General features: G+C 40.1%; 1 protein-coding gene across 1 annotated transcript; it reads right to left on the bottom strand.

Moving 5' to 3' along the window:
* Nucleotides 1–101: 101 nt before the first annotated feature.
* On the bottom strand, nt 102–25,372 carry LOC133636412 (CBY1-interacting BAR domain-containing protein 2-like). The gene is made up of 11 exons (XM_062030404.1): nt 25,275–25,372; nt 24,949–25,180; nt 24,507–24,575; nt 21,764–21,865; nt 15,805–15,925; nt 15,420–15,480; nt 15,236–15,363; nt 13,961–13,974; nt 13,813–13,917; nt 10,495–10,611; nt 102–639 (listed from the first exon to the last, which is right to left on the bottom strand). The coding sequence occupies exons 1-11, from the start codon at nt 25,370–25,372 to the stop codon at nt 523–525; spliced, it is 1,164 nt and encodes a 387-aa protein (XP_061886388.1). The 3' UTR covers nt 102–522.
* Nucleotides 25,373–26,187: the final 815 nt, after the last annotated feature.

Raw genomic sequence — 26,187 nt, 5'->3', positions numbered from 1 at the left:
GGCTCTCCAAGTACCACCTTTATGACCAACATTATAATACAGTAGCGTAGTAGGCCTAAGTACTCGTTAAAAACAAGGCAGATGTTTTATTTAACGGGTATATTTATTATCTTTGGCCACTGTAACATTACACACAGTTAGAACAGTAACACTGTGTTTGAATATATGAAAATAAAACACTGTACTTTAATCAAGAGATCATTTGCTGTACCACTAGTGGTACACGCAACACAGCGTGAGAATCACTGACCTAAATCAATATCGGATCGGGACACTTCTAATTGTAAGTATAATTGATGTGAATTTAAAAACGTTTGCGTGTTTACTTCAAGGACTGTGCAGAAATGACCAAAGTACTTTTCAGACTTGAAACAAAACGTGTCATCCTTGCAAGTTAAAATATTGAAATGTGAAAGATGTGATGGATTATTAAACATGTCTAAAGGAAAACACCATTTGCAGCTTGGACATCATCATCCTCATCATCGGGTGTGGACCTTCAGACGCCCATATTTGGGCGCCCTAGCCGAGATGATGAGACCCGGGCTGCTTTGCTTTGCCAGATCTTCTCTTTTCCTCCTCAACCGGGCGGAAGGTCTCTCGAGCTTCGTTTACGTTCCTTTCTTGGCGCAGAGGATCCTTAAAGGACAGATTGTTTGAGAAGTTAGCCATTTCCAACACCTTCCTTTTTTTCACACAGGAAGTGAACTTAATGTCAACATGTACAAGTGATAGTGCAAAAGACATGGATCAAGCTTCACGTCTTCCTCCTTTTCAGATAAGTGTAATGTACATGGTTCAGTCCCTGCTTCTGTTCGAACTTGGGTCATTCGGCCTGAGAGACGAGCGTGCTAGCGACCGAGCTAAAAGCCCCAGCTATCAACCCGATAGCCGGCACTGCTCTTAAAGTTGTCAGGGAGTGAGGTTGACCAATGTGCACGAAACATATATATATATATATATATATATATATATATATATATATATATATATATATATATATATATATATATATATATATATATATATGTATATGTATATATATATATATATATATATATATATATATATATATATATATATATATATATATATATATATATATATATATATATATATATATATATATATATATATATATATATATATATGTATGTATATGTATATATATATATGTATATATACAGTGGGGCAAAAAAGTATTTAGTCAGCCACCGATTGTGCAAGTTCTCCCACTTAAAATGATGACAGAGGTCTGTAATTTTCATCATAGGTACACTTCAACTGTGAGAGACAGAATGTGAAAAAAAAATCCAGGAATTCACATTGTAGGAATTTTAAAGAATTTATTTGTAAATTATGGTGGAAAATAAGTATTTGGTCAATAACAAAAATTCAACTCAATACTTTGTAATATAACCTTTGTTGGCAATAACAGAGGTCAAACGATTACTATAGGTCTTTACCAGGTTTGCACACACAGTAGCTGGTATTTTGGCCCATTCCTCCATGCAGATCTTCTCCAGAGCAGTGATGTTTTGGGGCTGTCGCCGAGCAACACGGACTTTCAACTCCCTCCACAGATTTTCTATGGAGTTGAGGTCTGGAGACTGGCTAGGCCACTCTAGGACTTTCAAATGCTTCTTACGGAGCCACTCCTTCGTTGCCCGGGCGGTGTGTTTGGGATCATTGTCATGCTGGAAGACCCAGCCACGTTTCATCTTCAAAGTTCTCACTGATGGAAGAAGGTTTTGGCTCAAAATCTCACGATACATGGCCCCATTCATTCTTTCCTTCACAGATCAGTCGTCCTGTCCCCTTAGCAGAAAAACAGCCCCAAAGCATGATGTTTCCACCCTCATGCTTCACAGTAGGAATGGTGTTCATGGGATGCAACTCAGTATTCTTCTTCCTCCAAACACGACGAGTTGAGTTTATACCAAAAAGGTCTATTTTGGTTTCATCTGACCACATGACATTCTCCCAATCCTCTGCTGTATCATCCATGTGCTCGCTGGCAAACTTCAGACGGGCCTTGACATGCACTGGCTTAAGCAGGGGGACACGTCTGGCACTGCAGGATTTGATTCCCTGTCGGCGTAGTGTGTTACTGATAGTAACCTTTGTTACTTTGGTCCCAGCTCTCTCACCAGGTCCCCCCGTGTGGTTCTGGGATTTTTGCTCACCGTTCTCATGATCATTTTGACCCCACGGGATGAGATCTTGCGTGGAGCCCCAGATCGAGGGAGATTATCAGTGGTCTTGTATGTCTTCCATTTTCTGATTATTGCTCCCACAGTTGATTTTTTCACACCAAGCTGCTTGCCTATTGTAGATTCACTCTTCCCAGTCTGGTGCAGGTCTACAATTCTTTTCCTGGTGTCCTTCGACAGCTCTTTGGTCTTGGCCATAGTGGAGTTTGGAGTCTTGACTGTTTGAGGCTGTGGACAGGTGTCTTTTATACAGATAACGAGTTCAAACTGGTGCCATTAATACAGGTAATGAATGGAGGACAGAAGAGCTTCTTAAAGAAGAAGTTACAGGTCTGTGAGAGCCAGAAATCTTCCTTGTTTGAAGTGACCAAATACTTATTTTCCACCATAATTTACAAATAAATTCTTTAAAATTCCTACAATGTGAATTCCTGGATTTTTTTTTCACATTCTGTCTCTCACAGTTGAAGTGTACCTATGATGAAAATTACAGACCTCTGTCATCATTTTAAGTGGGAGAACTTGCACAATCGGTGGCTGACTAAATACTTTTTTGCCCCACTGTATGTGTGTATGTGTGTGTGTGTATATATGTATGTACGTATATATATATGTGTGTGTATATATACACATATGTGTGTATATGTATGTATGTATGTATATATACAATATGTGTATATATATGTATATATGTATATGTACATATATATGTATGTATAGACATATACATACTGTATATGTATAAATATTTGCATATGTGTGTTTATATGTATATATATGTATGTGTATGTACATATATATGTATGTATATGTACATGTATATACATATAAGGGGATGGGTCAAATGCAGAGGATAAATTTCACCACATCTAGTGTGGGTGTGACAATCATTGGTACTTTAATCTTTAATCTTAATGTATATATATTTGCATATGTATATATGTGTATGTACATATATATGTATGTATATGTATATACATATATGTATATGTATATTTGCATATGTGCATACATGTATGTATGTATATATATATACATATATGTGTGTGTGTATATATATATATATACACACACACACATATATACATACAGTGTTGGGTTAGTTACTGAAAACCAGTAACTAGTTATAGTTACTAGTTACTTCATTTAAAAAGTAACTCAGTTACTAACTCAGTTACTTACACCAAAAAGTAATGCGTTACTTTGAAAAGTAACTATTTAGTTACTTCTTTTTTTCCCCTTTTTTTTTTTAAGCTCCCATTAATGCCCTTTAGCCTTCATTTCAGTACTGTTATTGCACTGGAGAATAATACAATGTGTTGATCAACTTGACATGCATTTGCATCACTGAACTGTGCTAAGCAATGTGGTCTACATACAACACACAAAGACAAAGATATGTTACAAAGGCCAATTTGTTTCTGGCCAGAACAAATTGACAAAACTATTTTAAATAGCTGCAACATAACATACATAAGTAACAAACAGCATAATAACAACATAGCTGTAAACCAAATAAGTACTTTAACTTTATTTTTACATACACAAAGCCTAACCAGGCATTTTTTCCTCAAAGAATTCTGACACAAAATCATGTCTGAAGCTCAGAACACTCTACACATTTCCCCAGTTTTAGTTTAGAGATAAGGAAAGATTGGCCTGCCCACTATGATCCCTCTTTATGTTTGTGAACTTTATAGTCTATACATTTAGAGTGATGTGATAGTCAAACACTCTAGAAGTCTAGGATGAAAGAGTATATAAGAGAATTGACAGCAACGTTCCCTCTAAGGTGCGCGCCTGTGCAATTGCGCACTGCTCAAGCGTCCTCTGCGCACGGCAAATCTATGCCACGCACAAAATCAAATAAAAAAATAAGCGCATAACAATTTTCAACACGACACGGACACGACAGAGAAAACAGTTTTCGTCATCATTGTTCAAATATTGTAACGTCTGTCGAGACGCTTTGAGGACATGAATTCCATCCATCACTTTACTGAGCAAAACTCTATATTGTCGGCCATAAACACATCACCAAAACATTAGTAAAAAAAATGATATCTAGCAAAAGTGGTCATTTTCTGCAGTACAAACCAGACCAAAAGCAACTTTGTTATATCAACAGCAGCCGCTCGCTCTTTCTCACTTGCGCCAACACATGCACATATGGCACTTAGCCAGTGATGCGTTTACAGCCACACAAAAAGTCGGACAACTCCAACACCACACATAAAGTGTCATTCCAGGTCCTTACACTATGATTTACCAATCAAATGCGTGCTTATTCTAGTGTCATTTATTAGGAATCTTAATTTATAAATATTAATCATGAAATGCTATTAGTATATTAAATAAATACTCATAAAAATATATTTTTTACAAACAGGAAGTTGCAGGAATGTACACATGATCCCCTGCTTACATCTCATTGTGCAACATGTGAATGTTTTAATGGGAACTAAATGCAATGTCTGAAAGGGGTACACATTATTTCCAAAGCAGGACCTCCACCCAGACAAACAATACAAGTACACAGTTCATGAAAAACAATATTTGTTGTTATTGTCATTGTAAGTGGGCCTAAACACTTATATTAGAAATGGAAATGACTACTGTCATTTGATTATAATAATAAGAGAATGTTGTATGTCTATCTGTGTTGGCCCTGCGATGAGGTGGGGACTTGTCCAGGGTGTACACCGCCTTCCGCCAGAATGCAGCTGAGATAGGCTCCAGCCACCCCGAAAGGGACAAGCGGTATAAAATGGATGGATGGATGGAGATGTAAGTTGTTATTGAGTCAGGTTTGGGACAGGTGTGCTGCTGGTGTAGCCACAGTCTGATGTTGCTCACAATGTTAACGCGTGTGATTAATAAACAAAATATATCGCTTTACCATAAATGAATGGTGGTTAATCAAAGGGTATGTTTTAACAGGTGTGTGAAGGCAGCGCGCATCAAGTGCCCCTGGCTGCAGCCAGGGGCACTTGATGCGCGCATTGCACAGGCAGTGATGACGTCACACACCAGCGATAAGTTACAGCGATGTGCTCTGCGCACACTTTCGCTTCAAAATAAACTTTCTAATCATCTTTCTAATCAAGTTGAAAATAGCATCTTAAAGAGAAACATGAACGTGACTGGAACAATACTTAAATAGGGTTGCCAAACGCCCCATGAAACACGGACTTAAAAACAAAAGTACGCGTTCGGTGTTGAGCTGTCAAAGTCCAGCAGTTTTATTAAGTAAGTGGCCAAAAGAGCTGATTATTTTCTTTTCATATTCCCTGCTTGGTGCGGCCTGTAATAGGAAAAAAAGGCAATCGTGACGTCACACGCCAGTTTTGACTCGGCAGTTTCGCCACAGTCGCCATCACGCAGGGAGCAGACATATCTCGCCAGTGCAGCAGACAGCTAAAGTAAGTGTATAAAAGTCCAAATACTTTGGTTGCAATAAGTGCCATATTTATGTGAGTGTGTTTGTTTCGTCACTGAGTGCAGTTGGTCCGAAGTCACGTCATTCAATGAGGATATCACGCGTCAACTTTGCACCCTTGGCTAGGAGAGTAGAGGTATGTGGCTTTAAACTGTTAGTGGGGTGTCATTTATTCCACTCTAATGAGCTATGACTGTGAGATGCTTTTATGTAATGATAAATTACGCAACATAGCATAAAGACAATAATGTCACTGAGAGGAGATCTCCTTCATAAATGAAGCACAATCGAAATGTTGCCAGTCGTATTAGTCCGGGGGTCGGCAACCCGCGGCTCTAGAGCCGCATGCGGCTCTTTAGCGCCGCCCTAGTGGCTCTCTGGAGCTTTTTCAAAAATGTATGAAAAATGGAAAAAGATGAGGGGAAAAACATATATTTTTTGTGTTAATATGGTTTCTGTAGGAGGACAAACATGACACAAACATCCCTAATTGTTATAAAGCACACTGTTTATATTAAACATGCTTCACTGATTCGAGTATTTGGCGAGCAGCGTTTTGTCCTACTAATTTTGGCGGTCCTTGAACTCACCCTAGTTTGTTTACATGTATAACTTTCTCCGACTTTCTAGGACGTGTTTTATGCCACTTCTTTTTCTGTCTCATTTTGTGCTCCAAACTTTTAACGTTGTGCATGAATACACAAAGGTGAGTTTGTTGATGTTATTGACTTGTGTGGAGTACTAATCAGACATATTTGGTCACTGCATGACTGTCAGCTAATCGATGCTAACATGCTATTTAGGCTACATATATGTACATATTGCATCATTATGCCTCATTTGTAGGTATATTTGAGCTCATTTAGTTTCCTTTAAGTCCTCTTAATTCAATTTATATCTCATGACACACTATCGGTATGTAATATGGTTTTTAATTTTTTGCGGCTCCAGACAGATTTGTTTTTGTATTTTTGCTCCGATATGGCTCTTTCAACATTTTGGGTTGCCGACCCCTGTATTAGTCAAACAAATATCTCAGCCCTCTTTTAGTCACAGCAGTTTTCATAGTGATAAAAGTTGGAGACCTGCTCTATCATAAAGCTGCACACGGAATGTATTCTCTTTTAAGTTACGCAGGAAATACCCCTGGTAAAGAAATATGTTTTTTATTATGTTAAGCAGGGAATGTTTCTATTTAAGACAAACAAAATACAAAAAAGTGCATTTAATTCTTACTGTACTTACTGGAGAAATATAACCTTAGAGGAAAATCTAATTAAAAACATTTGTATGCTCGTACAACACTTAAAACCTTTAGTATATATGTATGTGGAATTAAATTATGGAACGGATTAACCAAAGAAATCAAACAAAGCACCAATATGATTCAGTTTAAGAGACTGTTCAAACTACAAGTGTTCACAAAGTACACAGAACAAGAATTATGATGAACATCTTGAACCCTTTTTTTTCCTTTTTAAAAAAAATTGAGACAAAGATTATTTATGTATTTAATATTTGTATGCTTACTATGGTATATTATTTATTTATTTATAATTTATTTGTTCACTGTTCTGTTACAGAGAACAAGGAAATTGGATAAAATTGCTATGGTATGAAAAGGGGTGGGATTAAATCAGCTCTGCTTCTTCCTACTCTTTTTCGGACGTGATGTAATGAAACAACTGGAATTGTGTGATGCATCATATTGTATCGTATGCATGTTCCAAATAAACTGAAACTGAACTTAACTGAACTGAACTGTCACCAGGTTTTAAAGGCCTACTGAAATGAATTTTTTTTATTTAAACGGGGATAGCAGATCTATTCTATGTGTCATACTTGATCATTTCGCGATATTGCCATATTTTTGCTGAAAGGATTTAGTATAGAACAACGACGATAAAGATTGCAACTTTTGGTATCTGATAAAAAAAAGGCTTGCACCTACCGGAAGTAGCGTGACGTAGTCAGTTGAACATATACGCAAAGTTCCCTATTGTTTACAATGATGGCCGCATGAAGTGAGAGAGATTCGGACTGAGAAAGCGACAATTTCCCCATTAATTTGAGCGAGGATGAAAGATTTGTGGATGAGTAAAGTGCAAGTGAAGGACTAGTGGGGAGTTGAAGCTATTCAGATAGGGAAGATGCTGTGAGAGCCGGGGGTGACCTGATATTCAGCTGGGAATGACTACAACAGTAAATAAACACAAGACATATATATACTCTATTAGCCACAACACAACCAGGCTTATATTTAATATGCCACAAATTAATCCTGCATAAAAACACCTGCGTGTTTGTTATGCTAGCTCCTAGCTCCTCTGCTAGCTCCTAGCTCCATAGAACACGCCAATACAATTCAAACACCTGATCAACACACACAATCACTCAGCCCAAAAGACCGTTTACCTAACCCAAGGTTCATAAAGCTTATATATTTTTAAAAAGTTACGTACGTGACGCGCACGTACAGTACGGTACGTGTTATGCTAGCTCCTAGCTCCTCTGCTAGCTCCTAGCTCCATAGAACACGCCAATACAATTCAAACACATGATCAACACACACAATCACTCAGCCCAAAAGACCGTTCACCTAACCCAAGGTTCATAAAGCTTATATATTTTAAAAAAGTTACGTACATACGCAAAAAAAAGCCAAAGCTGCATACTCACAGTAGCACGTCTGCGTCTTTGTCATCCAAATCAAAGTAATCCTGGTAAGAGTCTGTGTTGTCCCAGTTCTCTACAGGCGTCTGTGTATCCAAATCAAAAGTCCTCCTGGTTAGAGTCTCTGTTATCCGAGTTCTTCCATCTTGACTGCATCTTTCGGGAATGTAAACAAAGAAGCGCCGGCTGTGTACTGTTGTGGCTGACTACGTTCGAAAAATACGTCCATTTCGCACCGACAACTTTCTTCTTTGCTTGCTCGGCTTCCTTCTCTATAATGCAATGAACATGATTGAAACAGATTCACGAACACAGATGTCCAGAATACTGTGGAATTATGAAATGAAAACAAAGCTTTTTCGTATCGGCTTCAATGTGGAAGGCATACCCGTTTTCGCCGGGCTACGTCACACGCATACGTCATCCTCAGAGGCGTTTCGAACCGGAAGTTTAGCGGCAAATTTAAAATGTCACTTTATAAGTTAACCCGGCCGTATTGGCATGTGTTATAATGTTAAGATTTCATCATTGATATATAAACTATCAGACTGCGTGGTCGGTAGTAGTGGGTTTCAGTAGGCTTTTAAGCAAATCATTGACTTGCAGTCCAGTAAAACACTTAAAAAACGTTCCCGTTTGACATTCTGACCACAAAATTGCATTTGTATCCAAATATTAGGGTATTTTTGTGTAAAAAAATATTATTCATGCAAGCAAATAATAACCTTTAATAATCAGGATTAATCACAGAATTAGTGTGATTAATCAGATTAAAAATAATAATCACTTGACAGCCCTAATAGAAATAAAAAGCCTAAACATTTATAAGAGTACATATTGTCATAATGCATATAATATATAATTATCATACTTTGTTATTAAGAGTATGTGAAAGTTCAAAAAGTGTTTACTTCGGTGACGACCTCCTTAAAGTTTTTTTTAATCAGAAGTATCAAGCAGCCAAAATGTGCCAAACATGCGTACATGTGGCGTGTTTGCATTTTTCCCATCATCCCTTGTAATGGATTTAAGTAGGTGTATTTTTTATTTTTTTATGGTAATTGGATGTTTTATTTTATAATATCCACAAAGTTCAATGAGCAGGTTGTGTTATGTGTAAAATGTTTGTGCTGGTTGATATATTTTTTCCCTGCACCATGACTAGGGAAGGTTGTTTGGATTTGGTAATGCAATTGAATACTGTACTCTAACTGCTCAAAAGTACGATTAAAGGCTGAGGTACTTTTGTTGGCCACTAGATGTCAACATATTGGCAACTATCAGGACATAGGCATTATTCCTGCACTATGACTGGGGAAGGTTGTTTGGATTTGGTAATGCAAGTGAATACTGTGCTCTAACTCCTCAAACGTACGATTAAAGGCTGAGGTACTTTTGTTGGCCACTAGATGTCGACAAATTGGCAGCTATGTGGACATAGGCAATTTTATATGCTATGAATACAGCAGCCAAAGTACATATTGAACTCACGCATCTCACGTGCCAGGTTGAAGACACCGACAGGCCGTAGTTTGGACACCTCTGTGCTATAAAGTACTGTATATCAACCAAAAATAACAAAGAGGTGATGGATCAGCTATGTGTTTATTAACAAGCTAAAACAACAAGCTGAACTGTCCTGTGTGCGCTGCTCTGTTAACACGCACGCACACACACACACAGAAGTCCCTTTGGTGCCCTCACAAACGATCAGAAATCACAAACATCCTTGACTTTAACAACCAAATTGCTACGATAATAAACATTTTTAAAATTGTCAAATCCACTTTCAATGTCATGAGCAAATGAGCAGCTGACGAGAGGACAGAATGGAGCAGAGTAAGGGGAGGGGTAGGAGGGGCCGTGTGTGTGTGTGTGCTCTTAAAAGAGACGTTGCTGAACAGGATGCGGTGTCCTCTCCTCAGCTTTGACGTCCACAGAGATTTTTTGATATATTTAGCTCGATCTAGTAGTTTGTGAATGGAAAAGTTCCCAAAAAGAGGCGTTTGAGGAGGGGGGTTGGGGCGTGACAAAACAATTAAGAAGCATTAACTTTGATTTATTTATCAAAGCGTATTTTGTGCCTCCTTTCACAAATAAAAGTATTTGAGAAATATTTACTTTTGCAAGAGTTTAGTGTTGCATTTATTGATCCTCATGGATAAATACCTCCTGGTTGTGCATTCCAGTCTTCGTGGCCAGCAGGTGTTGGAACGCGTGTGAATACACCTCCAGTGCTTTAGCATGAAAAATCATCTCCACTGTGATGAAGTCCATGAAAATCGTCTGTGTGAAGACAAAACAAACGTGAATTCAATTTAAAGCAATGATCTTGAAACTGTGGCACAGTGGTATGTGGGCTCCATCCAGTGGTACGCCGAAAAATCACTTAATACACACACACACACACCATCTATCACTTAGCCACTTTACTCCGGACTCAAAATGCTGCTTACTGTTTTAACTGTTTACACTGTTTACATTGCACTTTGCACTCCCATCTAAATACTTGAATACTTACGTTGCAATACTGTATATACAATAGATAGATATTATAGATATTCTGGTAATATCTTCTTCCCCTGTATATTTTCCCCCCCCCTCATGCGACTGTTTAAATTGTTGTCTTTTTTTATTCTTCTTTTACACTTTATATTTATAGACACCGTGGATGTGAGAGGAACGTAATTTCGTCCACCTGTATGTCCTGTACAAACAGTTGTTTGACAATAAAGCTGACTTTGACTTTTGACTTTGACTTAATGAAATATTCACACATAGTGTTACTGTTCAAACTTTGTAATGTTACTGTGGCCAAAAATATTAAATTTACTTGTTAAATAAACCTCTGCCTTGTTTTTAATGAGTACTTAAGCATACTACGCTGCTGTAGTTTAATGTTGGTCATTATGGTGGTACTTGGAGAGCCAAGGGTTTTCTGAGGTAGAACTTGGTGAAAAAGGTTTGAGAACCACTGCTCTAAAGCAGGGGTGTCCAAACTTTTTGTCTGGATGGGGGGCCACATTGGGCTTAAATCATTTTGGCGGGGGGCCAAAAGACGACTGCATGCAAAGTGTGTGTGTGTGTGTGTGTGTGTGTGTGTGTGTTTGTGTGTGTGTGTGTGTGTGTGTGTGTGTATATATATATATATATGTGCTTATGTACAAACCCCGTTTCCATGAGTTGGGAAATTGTGTTAGATGTAAATATAAACGGAATACAATGATTTGCAAATCTTTTTCAACCCATATTCAGTTGAATGCACTACAAAGACAACATATTTGATGTTCAAACTCATAAACTTTTTTTTTTTTTTGCAAATAATAATTAACTTAGAATTTCATGGCTGCAACACGTGCCAAAGTAGTTGGGAAAGGGCATGTTCACCACTGTGTTACATGGCCTTTCCTTTTAACAACACTCAGTAGACGTTTGGGAACTGAGGAGACACATTTTTGAAGCTTCTCAGGTGGAATTATTTCCCATTCTTGCTTGATGTACAGCTTAAGTTGTTCAACAGTCCGGGGGTCTCCGTTGTGGTGTTTTAGTCTTTATAATGTGCCACACATTTTCAATGGGAGACAGGTCTGGACTACAGGTAGGCCAGTCTAGTACCCGCACTCTTTTACTATGAAGCCACGTTGATGTAACATGTGGCTTGGCATTGTCTTGCTGAAATAAGCAGGGGCGTCCATGATAACGTTGCTTGGATGGCAACATATGTTGCTCCAAAACCTGTATGTACCTTTCAGCATTAATGGCGCCTTCACAGATGTGTAAGTTACCCATGTCTTGGGCACTAATACACCCCCATACCATCACACATGCTGGCTTTTCAACTTTGCGCCTATAACAATCCGGATGGTTATTTTCCTCTTTGGTCCGGAGGACACGACGTCCACAGTTTCCAAAAATAATTTGAAATGTGGACTCGTCAGACCACAGAACACTTTTCCACTTTGTATCAGTCCATCTTAGATGAGCTCAGGCCCAGCGAAGCCGACGGCGTTTCTGGGTGTTGTTGATAAACGGTTTTCGCCTTGCATAGGAGAGTTTTAACTTGCACTTACAGATGTAGCGACAAACTGTAGTTACTGAAAGTGGGTTTCTGAAGTGTTCCTGAGCCCATGTGGTGATATCCTTTACACACTGTCGCTTGTTGATGCAGTACAGCCTGAGGGATCGAAGGTCACGGGCTTAGCTGCTTACGTGCAGTGATTTCTCCAGATTCTCTGAACCCTTTAATGATATTATGGACCGTAGATGGTTAAATCCCTAAATTCCTTGCAATAGCTGGTTGAGAAAGGTTTTTCTTAAACTGTTCAACAATTTGCTAACGCATTTGTTGACAAAGTGGTGACCCTCGCCCCATCCTTGTTTGTGAATGACTGAGCATTTAATGGAATCTACTTATATACCCAATCATGGCACCCACCTGTTCCCAATTTGTCTGTTCACCTGTGGGATGTTCCAAATAAGTGTTTGATGAGCATTCCTCAACTTTATCAGTATTTATTGCCACCTTTCCCAACTTCTTTGTCACGTGTTGCAGGCATCAAATTCTAAAGTTAATCATTATTTGCAAAAAAAAAAAAGTTTATCAGTTTGTACATCAAATATGTTGTCTTTTTAGCATATTCAACTGAATATGGGTTGAAAATGATTTGCAAATCATTGTATTCCGTTTATATTTACATCTAACACAATTTCCCAACTCATATGGAAACGGGGTTTGTATATATATTATAATATAAGGAATATATTATTAATATAATTGGTTATTAAGAGTATGTGAAAATTTCATCCCTACCTTGTTTACCTCCATGACGACCTCCTTAAAGTTTTGCAATCATTTAGAAATATCAAGCAGCTAAATTGCACCAAACATGGATAAGCGTGGACAAAGTGTATTGTAATTTTCCTGTCATCCCTTCTAATAGATTTAAATGGGTATAGTTTTTATTTTTTATACTAATTGGATGTTTTATTTATAATATCCACAAAGTTCAATAAGCAGGACCATGTTTGTTGAATTTTTATGCTGGTTGAAAGTTTTTTCCTGCACCATGACTAACTAAGGAAGGTTGTTTGGATTGGGTCATACAAGTGAATGCTGTGCACGTAGTCACATTATTGTACAGTTAATGGCCACTGACTTCAGTTACTTGCACTGTCTACCAAATGGCGACAGATGACTATTTGTATATTAAATGAAAACACTGTTGGACTCGGGCCGCATTTGGCCTGCGGGCCGCAGTTTGGGCCCCAGCGCTCTTAAAGCAATCTACAGACTTTTGGACATTTGGATCTTTATGGCGCTCATTTATCTGCCCTAAAATACATTGTAATTCAAAATCCAAAATGAAGGTCAAAATTAGCTTTGTGATGAAAAACAGCCTGTATTTTATTTTAATGCATTTGTAGGGTAGCTAAGCTTTTGAATCATTACGTAGTGAGAAAGAAACACACGTGCATGTTGAGACTGACTTTAAAATCCTTTCGTTTCTGGTGGTGGAAGGCAGTGATGCTTTCCTCCATCTTCATCATGCTGTGCTGCGCATTGCTGGAGGCTTTCCTCGAATTTACTTCTGCCTGTTCGTCCATGAAGCACACAAAGTACGTGCATGTCACTCACGCTGCACAAGAAACCTGCATTTATCATCACTTGGGGGACACCAGTAATCACCATACCTGGAACTGTAATACTTTGTCAAGGAAAATGAAAGGAAAACATCATAACCTACAGTTCAGGTCATAATTACTAACCGAGAAATTGTTAAATATTTCTTCAATATTCATGTTATATAGTACAGTGTTTCTTAACACTCAAGCAGGGGTGTTTAAACTTTTCGACTTGGGGGCCGCATTGGGCTAAATAACTTGGCCGGGGGCCGAAAGCCGACTGCATTTGAAGTAACTATTGTGTGTGTGTGTGTGTGTGTGTGTGTGTGTGTGTGTTTGTGTGTGTATATATCTATATATATGTATGTGTGTATATATTTATATATATAAGTGTGTATATGTGTATATATAATGTGTGTGTATATATGTGTATATATATACACTACCGTTCAAAAGTTTGGGGTCACCCAAACTATTTTGTGGAATAGCCTTCATTTGTAAGAACAAGAATAGACTGTCGAGTTTCAGATGAAAGTTCTCTTTTTCTGGCCATTTTGAGCTTTTAATTGACCCCACAAATGTGATGCTCCAGAAACTCAATCTGCTCAAAGGAAGGTCAGTTTTGTAGCTTCTGTAACGAGCTAAACTGTTTTCAGATGTGTGAACATGATTGCACAAGGGTTTTCTAATCATCAATTAGCCTTCTGAGCCAATGAGCAAACACATTGTACCATTAGAACACTGGAGTGATAGTTGCTGGAAATGGGCCTCTATACACCTATGTAGATATTGCACCAAAAACCAGACATTTGCAGCTAGAATAGTCATTTACCACATTAGCAATGTATAGAGTGTATTTTTTTTTAAAGTTAAGACTAGTTTAAAGTTATCTTCATTGAAAAGTACAGTGCTTTTCCTTCAAAAATAAGGACATTTCAATGTGACCCCAAACTTTTGAACGGTAGTGTATATACCGTATATACACTGCTCAAAAAAATTAAAGGAACAGTTTTTTATCAGGGTATGGCATGAATTCAATTGCACTTTTCTGATAAGGTTTTGGTCAGGTACATGGCAGAGGGGGTTGTTAATCAGTTTCAGCTGCATTGGTGTTGATGGAATTAACAACAGGTGCACTAGAGGGGCAACAACGAGATGGCACCCAAAACAGGACTGGTTTTGCAGGTGGAGGCCATTTCAAGTTCCTCCCTCTTGATCTTTTTTAACTGTTTTTCCACAAGTGTTGGCTTTAGCTAGAGTCATTATCACGACCGTGATGGAGGCACACTTGGCCGGGCCACGACAGACTGAGGGTTCCGGCGGCCTCCTGCAGCTATGAAGAGGTGCTGGTTGTCCTGGGTTTCCCCCTTGCCACTAGGCTCCATCTCTTTGTGGCGAAGATAGTGCGGCTGGGAACTGTGCACCCCCAGAGGCACTTAAAACGTATCACCGCACAGGTCTCTGCTTCTGACCTTGGTGGATCCAGAACAGCAATTGGATTCTGAAGCACAAAGTCTGACGGCGTCAGGATGTCTGATAACGGGGGCAGGTTAGAATGAACTGGGAGCTTCTAGTTAGATCCCTGCACGTCAGCGATACAGGGCTATAATGGTCGCTATCAGCTGGGAATTGAGTGGCAGCTGATTTCAGCAGACCCCTATATGACTGAGCAGCCCTATTTAGGAGCCACACTGCTCACCCCGAAGTTGGGGGAAGGCCTAGCAAAGGTGGCCTAAACATTGCCCACTCTTCACACCCCGTGTAGGATACCGCACCTACCGGGACATTCCACTACCGTGGTCGAAAAACAAAAAATAAACAAGTTCCCCTGAAATTGGCTGCATGGAACATTAGAACCCTCCTGGACAACAACCCTGACAGGCCGCAAAGAAGAACTGCGCTTGTTGCTGCTGAGCTCAGACGTTATGGTATTGACATCGCCGCCTTGAGTGAGACCAGACTTCTGGATGAGGGATCCCTAAAGGAAGAAGGCCAGGGTTATACCTTTTTCTGGAAGGGTTACCCTACAGAAGGTCCGCATCACCATGGTGTTGGTTTGGCAATAAAAAACAGCCTGCTACCCAGTTTCACTGAAACACCTACCGGCATAAGTGAAAGACTCATGTCTGTCCGTATTCCCCTTGCAAAACACCGCTACGCAACTCTTCTCAGTGCCTATGCGCCAACTTTACCATCCGAGAATGAGGCAAAGGACCGTTTCTACCAGGAACTAGATGAGGCCCTACAGCGCATCCCTAGCAGTGACAAAATCCTCCTGCTTGGTGATTTTAATGCCAGGGTGGGGAAAAACCACCTCATATGGAAAGGAGTGATTGGGAAGCACGGTATCGGGAAGGTCAACAGCAATGGCATGAGTCTACTCAGTCTCTGTGCTGAGCATGACCTGACAATCACCAACACAATCTTCCAACAGAAAAATAAACACAAGGCTTCCTGGATGCACCCACGATCCAAGCAATGGCATCTGCTGGATTAGGTCATTGTGAGACGCAAGGACACCAAGGACGTGCACGTCACCCGTGCAATGCGAGGTGCTGACTGCTGGACTGACCACCGCATGATTATCTCCAAGTTGCGAGCATCAGTACGTCCTCCTGTTCGTCTCCGAAAAACTGGAAAGAAGCGGTTGGACTGTGCCCGGCTTGAAGCAGACGAGGCCCGGAACAGCCTTCGATCCTCCATTGCAGGAAATCGACCCCTTCCTGAGCCCTGAAGGCAGTGTTGATGACAACTGGACCTGCCTTAGCTCAAAGCTCTATGAGGCTGCAGCCGAGTCTATTGGCTACCGCCGTAGGAGGCATCAGGACTGGTTCGACGAAAATTCAGAATCCATCAGAACCATACTGGACACCATGCACAAGGCCCATAACGCAGCCCTGAACAACCCTACATCCGTCAGGCTAAAGCAGCACTGGTATAACATCAAGGAAGGAGGTACAGTCTGTTCTACGAAAACTGAAAAATGACTGGTGGACTGACAAGGCTCAAGAAATTGAACATTTTGCAGTGAAGAACGACATGCACAACTTCTATAATGCTGTGAAAACCATCCATGGCCCCAGGAACTCCTCTCTCTCACCTGTGAAGTCGGCTGATGGCTCAACCCTCATAAAGGACCAGAAACAAGTTGTGTACAGATGGGTGGAACACTTCCAGACACTTTTAAACCAACCTGCCACCCCTGATCTGGCAGTGCTGGATGAGCTACCCAACTATTGAAGAACTGGATCTTCCACCAACCTTCTCTGAAGTCCTGGCTGCAATTAGGTCACTTAAGAACAACAAGACCCCTGGCTCGGATGGCATCCCTGCAGAGATCCTTAAACAGGGAGGCTATCTCTGTACCAGAGCAATTTTCCACTATATTGCTGATATATGGAAGCGCGGAGCAGTCCCCCAGCAATGGCGGGATGCAAATGTTGTAACCATATATAAAGGGAAGGGTGAGAAGTCTGTCTGTGGCAATAGTAGAGGAATATCCCTCCTGTCTGCTGCCGGCAAGGTTCTTGCCAAAGTGATGCTGTCAAGACTCATACAGAGCATAACGGAACACCTGTTGCCTGAGTCTCAATGTGGCTTCAGGAAAAATCGCAGCACTGTGGATATGATCTTCACAACACGCCAGCTACAAGAGAAGTGTCGGGAACACATACTTGCAGACCCTCCCGTTTTTAGCGGGAGAATCCCGTTATTCAGCGCCTCTCCCGACAACCTCCCGGCAGAGATTTTCTCCCGACAAACTCCCGGTATTCAGCCGGAGCTGGAGGCCACGCCCCCTCCAGCTCAATGCGGACCTGAGACTGAGTGGGGACAGCCTATTCTCACGTCCGCTTTCCCACAATATAAATACGCTCGCAAGTTCCAAAACGAATGGAAACAAGAATTTCAGTTCATCCAGGACAGTTCGAAGAGGAAGGTGTATGTTGCCTGTAAATATGTAGAACAGACTTCTCCATTGAACACGGTGGCCGAAATTATTTCTCAGTCATGAACAGAGAAGTTAAACAGGACAATACTGCCCTCTAATGGATAGATAATTCAAGTATTTCTTTTATGTAAATAAAATAAATATATATATATAGCTAGAATTCACTGAAAGTCAAGTATTTCATACATGTATATATATACATACATATATATATATATATATATATATATATATATATATATATATATATATATATATATATATATATATATATATATATATATATATATATATATATATGAAATATATATGAAATACTCGAATTGGTGAATTCTAGCGGTAAATAACCACACGCCCCCCCCTACCCCCACCTCCCGATATTGGAGGTCTCAAGGTTGGCAAGTATGCGGGAAGAACATCAAGATTTATACATGCCGTTTGTGGACCTATCAAAGGCTTTTGATACGGTCAACAGAGACTTGCTCTGGGCGGTCCTTCTCAGGGTTGGTTGCCCGCGGAAGTTTGTAAACATCCTGCAAAGTTTCCATGAGGGGATGATGGCTCGGGTGACAACAGGAGGACATGAGTCTAGGCCTTTCAAGGTATCGACAGGTGTCAGACAGGGCTGTGTACTTGCACCTGTACTATTCAACATCTTCCTCATGAGTGTCACCTGGCTACTGCACAAAGAAGTTGAGGGAAGCAGTGGTGTGCTGGTGGATTACAGGTTGGATGGAAGCTTATTTAACATCAGAAGGCTGCAGGCGGCTACCAAGGTCAAAAATGTGAACATTGTGGAATTACAATATGCTGATGATTGTGCCTTCGTGGCACATACATCAGAGGCTTTGCAGGCGACGTTAACAGCTGCTGTGAAGGCCTATAGTAGACTGGGTCTCACTGTGAACACTGTAAAGACGGAAGTACTGTGCCAGTGGATCTCCCCTCCGCCAACTCGACCACCATCACCTGTCTTTAACATCAATGACAAGCCCCTAGCAATAGTCCCAGACTTCAAATATCTTGGGAGCATCCTCTCCGAAAACTGCAGCATGGACAATGATGTTCAAAATCGAATCAGGTCTGCCTCAGCCTCCTTTGGTAGACTGCGTAAGAGGGTGTATGTGAACAAAGACCTCAGCATACGTACCAGGTGGCAGTCTACCAAGCCATCTGTGTCTCCACACTATTATATGGCTGTGAAGCTTGGACCCTGTATCGCCGCCACATCCAACAGCTGGAGAATTTTCACATCAAGTGTCTCCAGCGGATCCTTGGGCTGACATGGCGTGATCGTGTGCCACACACGGAAGTCCTGAGTAAAACTGGTACCAAGAGCATGGAGGCCACTTTTCTCCAGTACCAACTGCGATGGGCCGGCCACACCATCAGAATGTCAGTTGATAGACTTCCGCGACAACTGCTGTATGGTCAACTTCATCATGGCCAGAGATCTGCAAGAGGCCAAAAGCGGAGATACAAGGACCAACTGAAAATAACTCTCAAGAGGTGTGGAATACAGCACACACAGCTGGAAAGCTCTGCCTCAGATCGCCCTCTCTGGAGGCAACTCTGCCATGCAGGCCTTCAACATTTTGAAGAGGAGAGAAGCGCAGCGAGGGAAGGGAAACGCCAGAGGAGGAAGATGGGCCCTGCAGCCAAGACCACAACAAACACTAACTTCATATGCCCCCATTGCAATAGACCATGTGGCTCTCGTATTGGACTTTTTAGTCACCTCAAAACTCACCAATAGAAGAAGTGGAAGTCATCATCGGATACGATGGACTACCATAAGCAAGTAAGCAATGTATGTATGTATGTTTACAGCAGTGGCGTGCAGTCACTAGAGGCAGGGGAGGCACGGCCTCACCTGCAATCATGGAAAGAAAAAAAAAAGTAAAAAGAAAAAAAAAATAATTAAATTGTTATATGTATCCAGTGTTTATACTAAAGTTATTTTCCATTTAACTTCACCAGTTTTAGATTATTTTTATTTTTATTTTCACATTTGCCGTTCAAATACTGAGAAGAGACGGTGCGGTGATCAGCAGCCAGTTGAGGCACGTCACTGCGTTGTGCCTCAACATGGATTGTGCGCAATGACTCGGCTAACTGCTGGCCTGCTGTGCAGTGAGACTGTATTGCGATATGAATTATATTATACATTTCCATAGTTTAGTTAGCTGAGGTATATAATGTACAGTGTATTTTGTCAACAACTGTATGTGTGTAACGTATTTCTTGTGCTGAGCAATCATAAAACTGCTGCGAAGACACACTGTGTGAGGCTCGTCTCATAACCCCGCCTCCTGGTGCCAAGCACCTCCGCCGCAGAATGCATCGCCCGACGGGAGCGCCGCGGCCACACCAACCAAAGCCCACACCCAAACCCTCCACGTGCAAGACCGAATCCACCCAAAAAAAGTCACTTAACAAGAAGCCAAAAAGTGCAAAAACAACAATGCTCGCGGTGGAGGAGCCGCGAACGACCGCAGGGACACAACATTAGGTACACTTGCAGACTGCAGCACGGATGTCATATTTCATTCATTCACAACTCCTCCAACACGAACACCACTGTTCCCGCACTTATACGTAAAGGTAAGACCATAATAACGTTTTTTTTATTAAATGTGCTTTTTTGTGTGCTACAGTTTGTAAGTGTAATGTTAAAGTTAAGTTAAAGTACCAATGATTGTCACACACACACACTAGGTGTGGTGAAATTTGTCCTCTGCATTTGACCCATCCCCTTGTTCACACCCTGGGAGGTGAGGGGAGCAGTGGGCAGCAGCGGCGCCGCGCCCGGGAATCATTTTTGGTGATTTAACCCCCAATTCCAACCCTTGATGCTGAGTGCCAAGCAGGGAAGAATGCTGGTATGAGCTTTTAAACATAACCCGTTAACTGCTGCCAATATATAATGCAGCGCCTCACCAGACATTAACCTCCCCGCACGCCACTGGTATGTATGTATGTATGTGTAGATATTATATTCATATGATGGATATATATAATTAATATAATTGGATATTATGAGTATGTGAAAGTTGTGTTATGTGTGTTGACTTTTACAGTATGTTAGAAAATTGTTTTATTTTTTTTGCACCATGACTGGGAAAGGTTGTTTGGATTGTGTCATATAAGTGAATGCTCTGCTATTAAGTTAATGTATAGTCATTGACCTGATTCACTCACATTGTCCACATGATGGCAGCAAATATATAGTAGTCAGAGATGGCCTAGTATTTAGGGATGGTTTGAAAGTGCTCCATGATGCTTTTTTGGAACTCATGACGTTTTGCGGGCCAAATTGAAGACGCTGGCCCAGGCCGTAGTTTGGACACCCCTGTACTAGAGGTTTACTATAGGCCACAGCGGTACACAGTTTTAATACACTTCTCCACCACTTGTGGCAGTAATGACAATAACAAACAGAAGAAATCTTGAGCTAAAAGTCATAGAGATGTTTCTTAAGCGCAAAAATTATAACTAAAAGGGGCCCTATTATGCATTTTCAGCAGACTGCATTGCAAAATACCTCTCACATGGCCATGTGAATCCCTTCCCTACTGCAATTGTATTTCTCGTCAGTTGTTTATGACTCCCTTCTTATGCAATATTATTTGGTTAGTACTTGTTTTTCTAATCAGCCTGACCTAAGCCTAAGGTTTTTGTGTTAAATAAATAATAATATTTGTGATTAGGTTAAGATATCATTTTTGAATATGATGAAAGTCAAGAGTAGGATTACTTGTTCTATGTTGATATTTGAGTGGGATCCGGGCCCCTCTGTAGTGGAAAAGTTGGGCCCCGAGGTCAAAAAGGTTAAGAACCCCTGCAAATGCCAAATTAGATGGATACGTTGGTCTGTCTAGCCGTCAGGTTCTTCAGGCGAATATTCTCCAGTTTCTGTAACTCCTTCAGCTCACCGTGAAGATCGGCACTGAACATCTTCATGCTGGCCTGGAAGAACACCATCATCTTTTACGTCACACAATCCACAAATCAATGGCTGCTCGTTCCATATTAATAACAGAAAATATAAGTATAGGTCGACTGGATGTATACAGTTATCATAAATCGATGCTGTTGATACAAAGGGCAGTACAGTATTCGGAGTCTGAATCTTTGGGCTAGTGTTGTCCCGATACCAATATTATGGTACCGGTACCAAAATGATTTCCCTACTTTACTAAATAAAGGGGACCACAAAAAATGGCATTATTGGCTTTATTTTAACAAAAAATCTTAGGGTACATTAAACATATGTTTCTTATTGCAAGTTTGTCCTTAAATAAAATAGTGAACATACTAGACAACTTGTCTTTTAGTAGTAAGTAAACAAACAAAGGCTCCTAATTTAGCTGCTGACATATGCAGTAACATATTGTGTCAAGTGGTAGAAAATTAATTATTAATCTACTTGTTCATTTACTGTTAATATCTGCTTACTTTCTCTTTTAACATGTTCTATCTACACTTCTGTTAAAATGTAATAATCACTTGTTCTTCTGTTGTTTGATACTTTACATTAGTTTTGGATGATACCACAAATTTGGGTATCAATCCGATACCAAGTAGTTACAGGATCATACATTGGTCATACTCAAAGTCCTCGTGTCCAGGGACATATTTCCTGACTTTATAAACACAATATACATTTTAAAAAACTAAAGATGTTGTGAGGCCAAAAAATATCTACGTAATCATAGTAGTATCGACTAGATATGCTCCTGTATTTGGTATCATTACAGTGGATGTCAGGTGTAGATCCACCAATGGTGTTTGTTTACATTGTGACGCTGGTGAGCTACGGTGTGTAGTGAAGCATGTTTAGCTATTCCTCGTCCTGCGGTGATAATAATACTTGTAAGAAACTTACTTTATTTGTCACCATGGAGGCGAGGAGTAGTGATTTAGAAGTAGCTACAACACTGCAGACTGGGGCTGGATGTTAGCCGCTAGCTAGCTAGCCATGTCTTAAAGCACCTCTTCCTGAGGGCGTTTCAGTGTTATCTTTAGTTTTTAAGCCAAAATGCGTCCGTTCTCCCTTTTCTGTCTACACACTGTGTCTGCTTGTAAGTACTCTGTGATTGTGCACTGCCGAACATGCTCGTCTGCTCGTAAAAACAGCAATGACACGACGTGACGACGACGGGGGCGCGGGGGGGTGGCGGACCGGTACTTTTCAGAGGCGGTATAGCACCAAATATGATTCATTAGTATTGCGTTACTTTACTAATACAGGTATACCGTACAACCCTTCTTTGGGCACTTAAGGATTCGATCCGATTCCGATTCCTGGGGTGAAGATTCTCGATTGAACACGATTCTCCTAATGTATTATATGGTGTAACAATTATAATGAAACCTTTTCAAAACAGGTGAAAGGTTCAAAAAGCTGTTTCTGGTTGCACGGAAATTACCTAAAACGTCTTAACAAAATGTATTCTTATAAAAAAAAAAAAATTCAAAACAATTTAAAAAAAAATGATGAATCGATTTAGAATGGGGTTGAATAAGAATCGTGATTCGGATGTGAATCGAATTTTTGTGAGGTTAATTTGTGTACCAAAGTTTTTTTTTAATTTATACTGAATTTACAGTTGTGGTCAAAAGTTGACATACACTTGTAAAGAACATAATGTCATGGCTGTCTTGAGTTTCCAATCATTTCTACAACTCTTGTTTTTTTGTGATAGAGTGATTGGAGCACATACTTGTTGGTCACAAAAAACATTCATGAAGTTTGGTTATTTTATGAATTTATTATGGGTCTACTGAAAATGTGAGCAAATCTTCTGGGTCAAAAGTATACATACAGCAATGTTAATATTTGCTTACATGTCCCTTGGCAAGTTTCACTGCAATAAAGCACTTTTGGTAGCCATCCACAAGCTTCTGGTTGAATTTTTGACCTCTCCTCTTGACACAATTGGTGCAGTTCAGCTAAATGTGTTAGTTTTCTGACATGGACTTGTTTCTTCAGCATTGTCCACACGTTTAAGTCAGGACTTTGGGAAGGCCATTCTAAAACCTTCATTCTAGCCTGATTTAGCCATTCCTTTACCACTTTTGACGTGTGTTTGGGGTCATTGTCCTGTTGGAACACCCAACTGCGCCCAAGACCCAACCTCCGGGCTGATGATTTTAGGTTGTCTGGAAGAATTTGGGGGTAATCCTCCTTTTTCATTGTCCCATTCACTCAGTTCCATTGGTGTTCCTGGGATTAAAGGCCTCACCTTTTATCCTCCGAACATATTGCTGGGTATTGTGGCCAAAAAGATAAATTTTTGTTTCATCTGACATCACATGGACAATGATTAGACCTTCTGGAGGAAAGTTCTGTGGTCAGATGAAACAAAAATTGAAAATAAGAGTTGTACAAATTATTGGAAACTTAAGACAGCCATAATGTTCTCTACAAGTGTATGTAACTGAATTTTTTTGCGTTTGAATCTTGTGAACTGTTTTTTTTACATCAAATTATGCTGACAATTGCAAAAAAAAATATCTGTGTTTTAAAGTTCAGTGTATAAAAAATTTTGTCCAAAAATTTGGTGTATAAAAATTCATGGTCAAGCTTATCTCGCACACAACTAACCTTTGTATTTGCGATGATGCCGCTATATGCTTTTAGAGGAGCAACGACTTGCGTCTCCAGTCTTTGTACCTGCAACACAAAATAAAGTTTTCAGTCGACCACATTTAAAGTTAAAGTACCACTGATAGTCACACACACACTAGGTGTGGTGAAATTACTCGCTGCGTTTGACCCATCCCCATGTTTCACCCCCTCGGAGGTGAGGGGAGCAGTGAGCAGCAGCAGTGGCCGTGCTCGGGAATCATTTTGGTGATTTAACCCCCCAATAATTTAAACCCTTGATGCTGAGTGCCAAGCAGGGAGGTAATGGGTCCCATTTTATAGTCTTTGGTATGACTCGGCCGGGGTTTGAACTCACAACCTTCCAGTCTCAGGGCGGACACTCTAACCACACAGGATCATAGAATTAAAAAACTTTTTTTTTTTTTTACAAAACCCCAACCTGAGCATGCCTGTAGTCCTGCACCAAGGCGAGGTCTTGGGCGAGCCTTCTCAGGCCGACCTGGATCTCGGCATCCTCCGAGTCTGAGAAGTCGAAGAGCCGAGCCACCAGCGTGTCAGCCTGGTCTCGGAGCTTGGCGCTCTGTCTGGCGTAAGAAGCCAGCAGCTGGCACATGTCGGCCATTTGCGCCTCAGCGTGTCTCAGTGCTCGCTGCAGGTGCTTCACCTGAACACTTTGGAACACACACCAGTAGTGGGACTATTCAAAACTATCATTTCTCTTTGGAAATACACGTCCATGTTTTCATATTATACAAAAAAACTTACCTGGCAAACAAACTGTTCATTCTTGCAGGTTCTGCTGGTTTGATGTTTGCTTTGCCACCTGTTTGCGTCATCACCAGGTAACGCAGGGGCGTTGTCATGACATGACATGTTTCAGCCACAAGGGGGCGGCAGAGCGTCGTTACTGACATACATGAATTTTCCTGATCTATGAAATGGTTTAGAAAATGTACTTCAAAGGTTTATTAACAGTTTCTACATTATATTCTATTTTCAATGGTGCTAAATTAGGGCCCAAAGTTTTTTACTTAAAAAAATAAACCTTTAAACAAAAAAAAAATTGTTTTGACGACATCAGTGCTTTCATTTCAAAATAAGCTCACAAAATTGTTTCCGTTAGAATTTAATTATGATACACTTTAGTAAATATTTTTGAATACATTTTTGATTTTCCTTTTTCACTTTTATACATATTGATTTTTGAGCTTTTCATAATTTTTGACTTTCAAATCTTTTTTTTCATATACATTTTTTTTTACATTAAAATATTTTTTTCTTTTTTTTTTCCATTTAATGTTTATTGACATCCAGCATCAGACATTCCTATCCATTACATCATATTTACATACATCATATATCTGTTGTCTGCCCTAAATGTCAAAATATTGTAAGTATTTTGACAAGTAAGAAACAGCAGGGGGGGAAAGTATGTATATATATTTACAGATGAATCAATTAAATAAAGTAAAAATAAATTATTATTAATAATAATCAGAAATAAAATAAAAGATTATAAACAGATAATAAATAGTAAATTTTTTTATGTTCCTTGAAGGCAACGTGGTAGGTGACGCCCCTTATTCTTGGTTTAAACCCTGTCATGATGCCACGCCCTCTAAGTTGATGACACGCCCCCAATGCTAAATTCAGACCGAAAGTTTGAATCTGAAAAAAA

Source organism: Entelurus aequoreus, linkage group LG20, assembly GCF_033978785.1.
Source record: "Entelurus aequoreus isolate RoL-2023_Sb linkage group LG20, RoL_Eaeq_v1.1, whole genome shotgun sequence".
In the NCBI taxonomy this organism is placed as follows: Eukaryota; Metazoa; Chordata; class Actinopteri; order Syngnathiformes; family Syngnathidae; genus Entelurus; species Entelurus aequoreus.
Note: the sequence above shows the minus strand (reverse complement) of the source record. Positions and strands in the feature narration are given on the sequence as shown.

Coding starts and splice junctions, on each gene's coding strand:
- LOC133636412 (XM_062030404.1), bottom strand. CDS start 25,372: ATGACAACGCCCCTGCGTTACCTGGTGATGACGCAAACAGGTGGCAAA. Junction 21,866..24,506: donor GCATCATCGCAAATACAAAG/GTTAGTTGTGTG, acceptor GTGTTCTTCCAG/GCCAGCATGAAGATGTTCAG. Junction 640..10,494: donor CTGGAATGCACAACCAGGAG/GTATTTATCCAT, acceptor CTGTCCTTTAAG/GATCCTCTGCGCCAAGAAAG.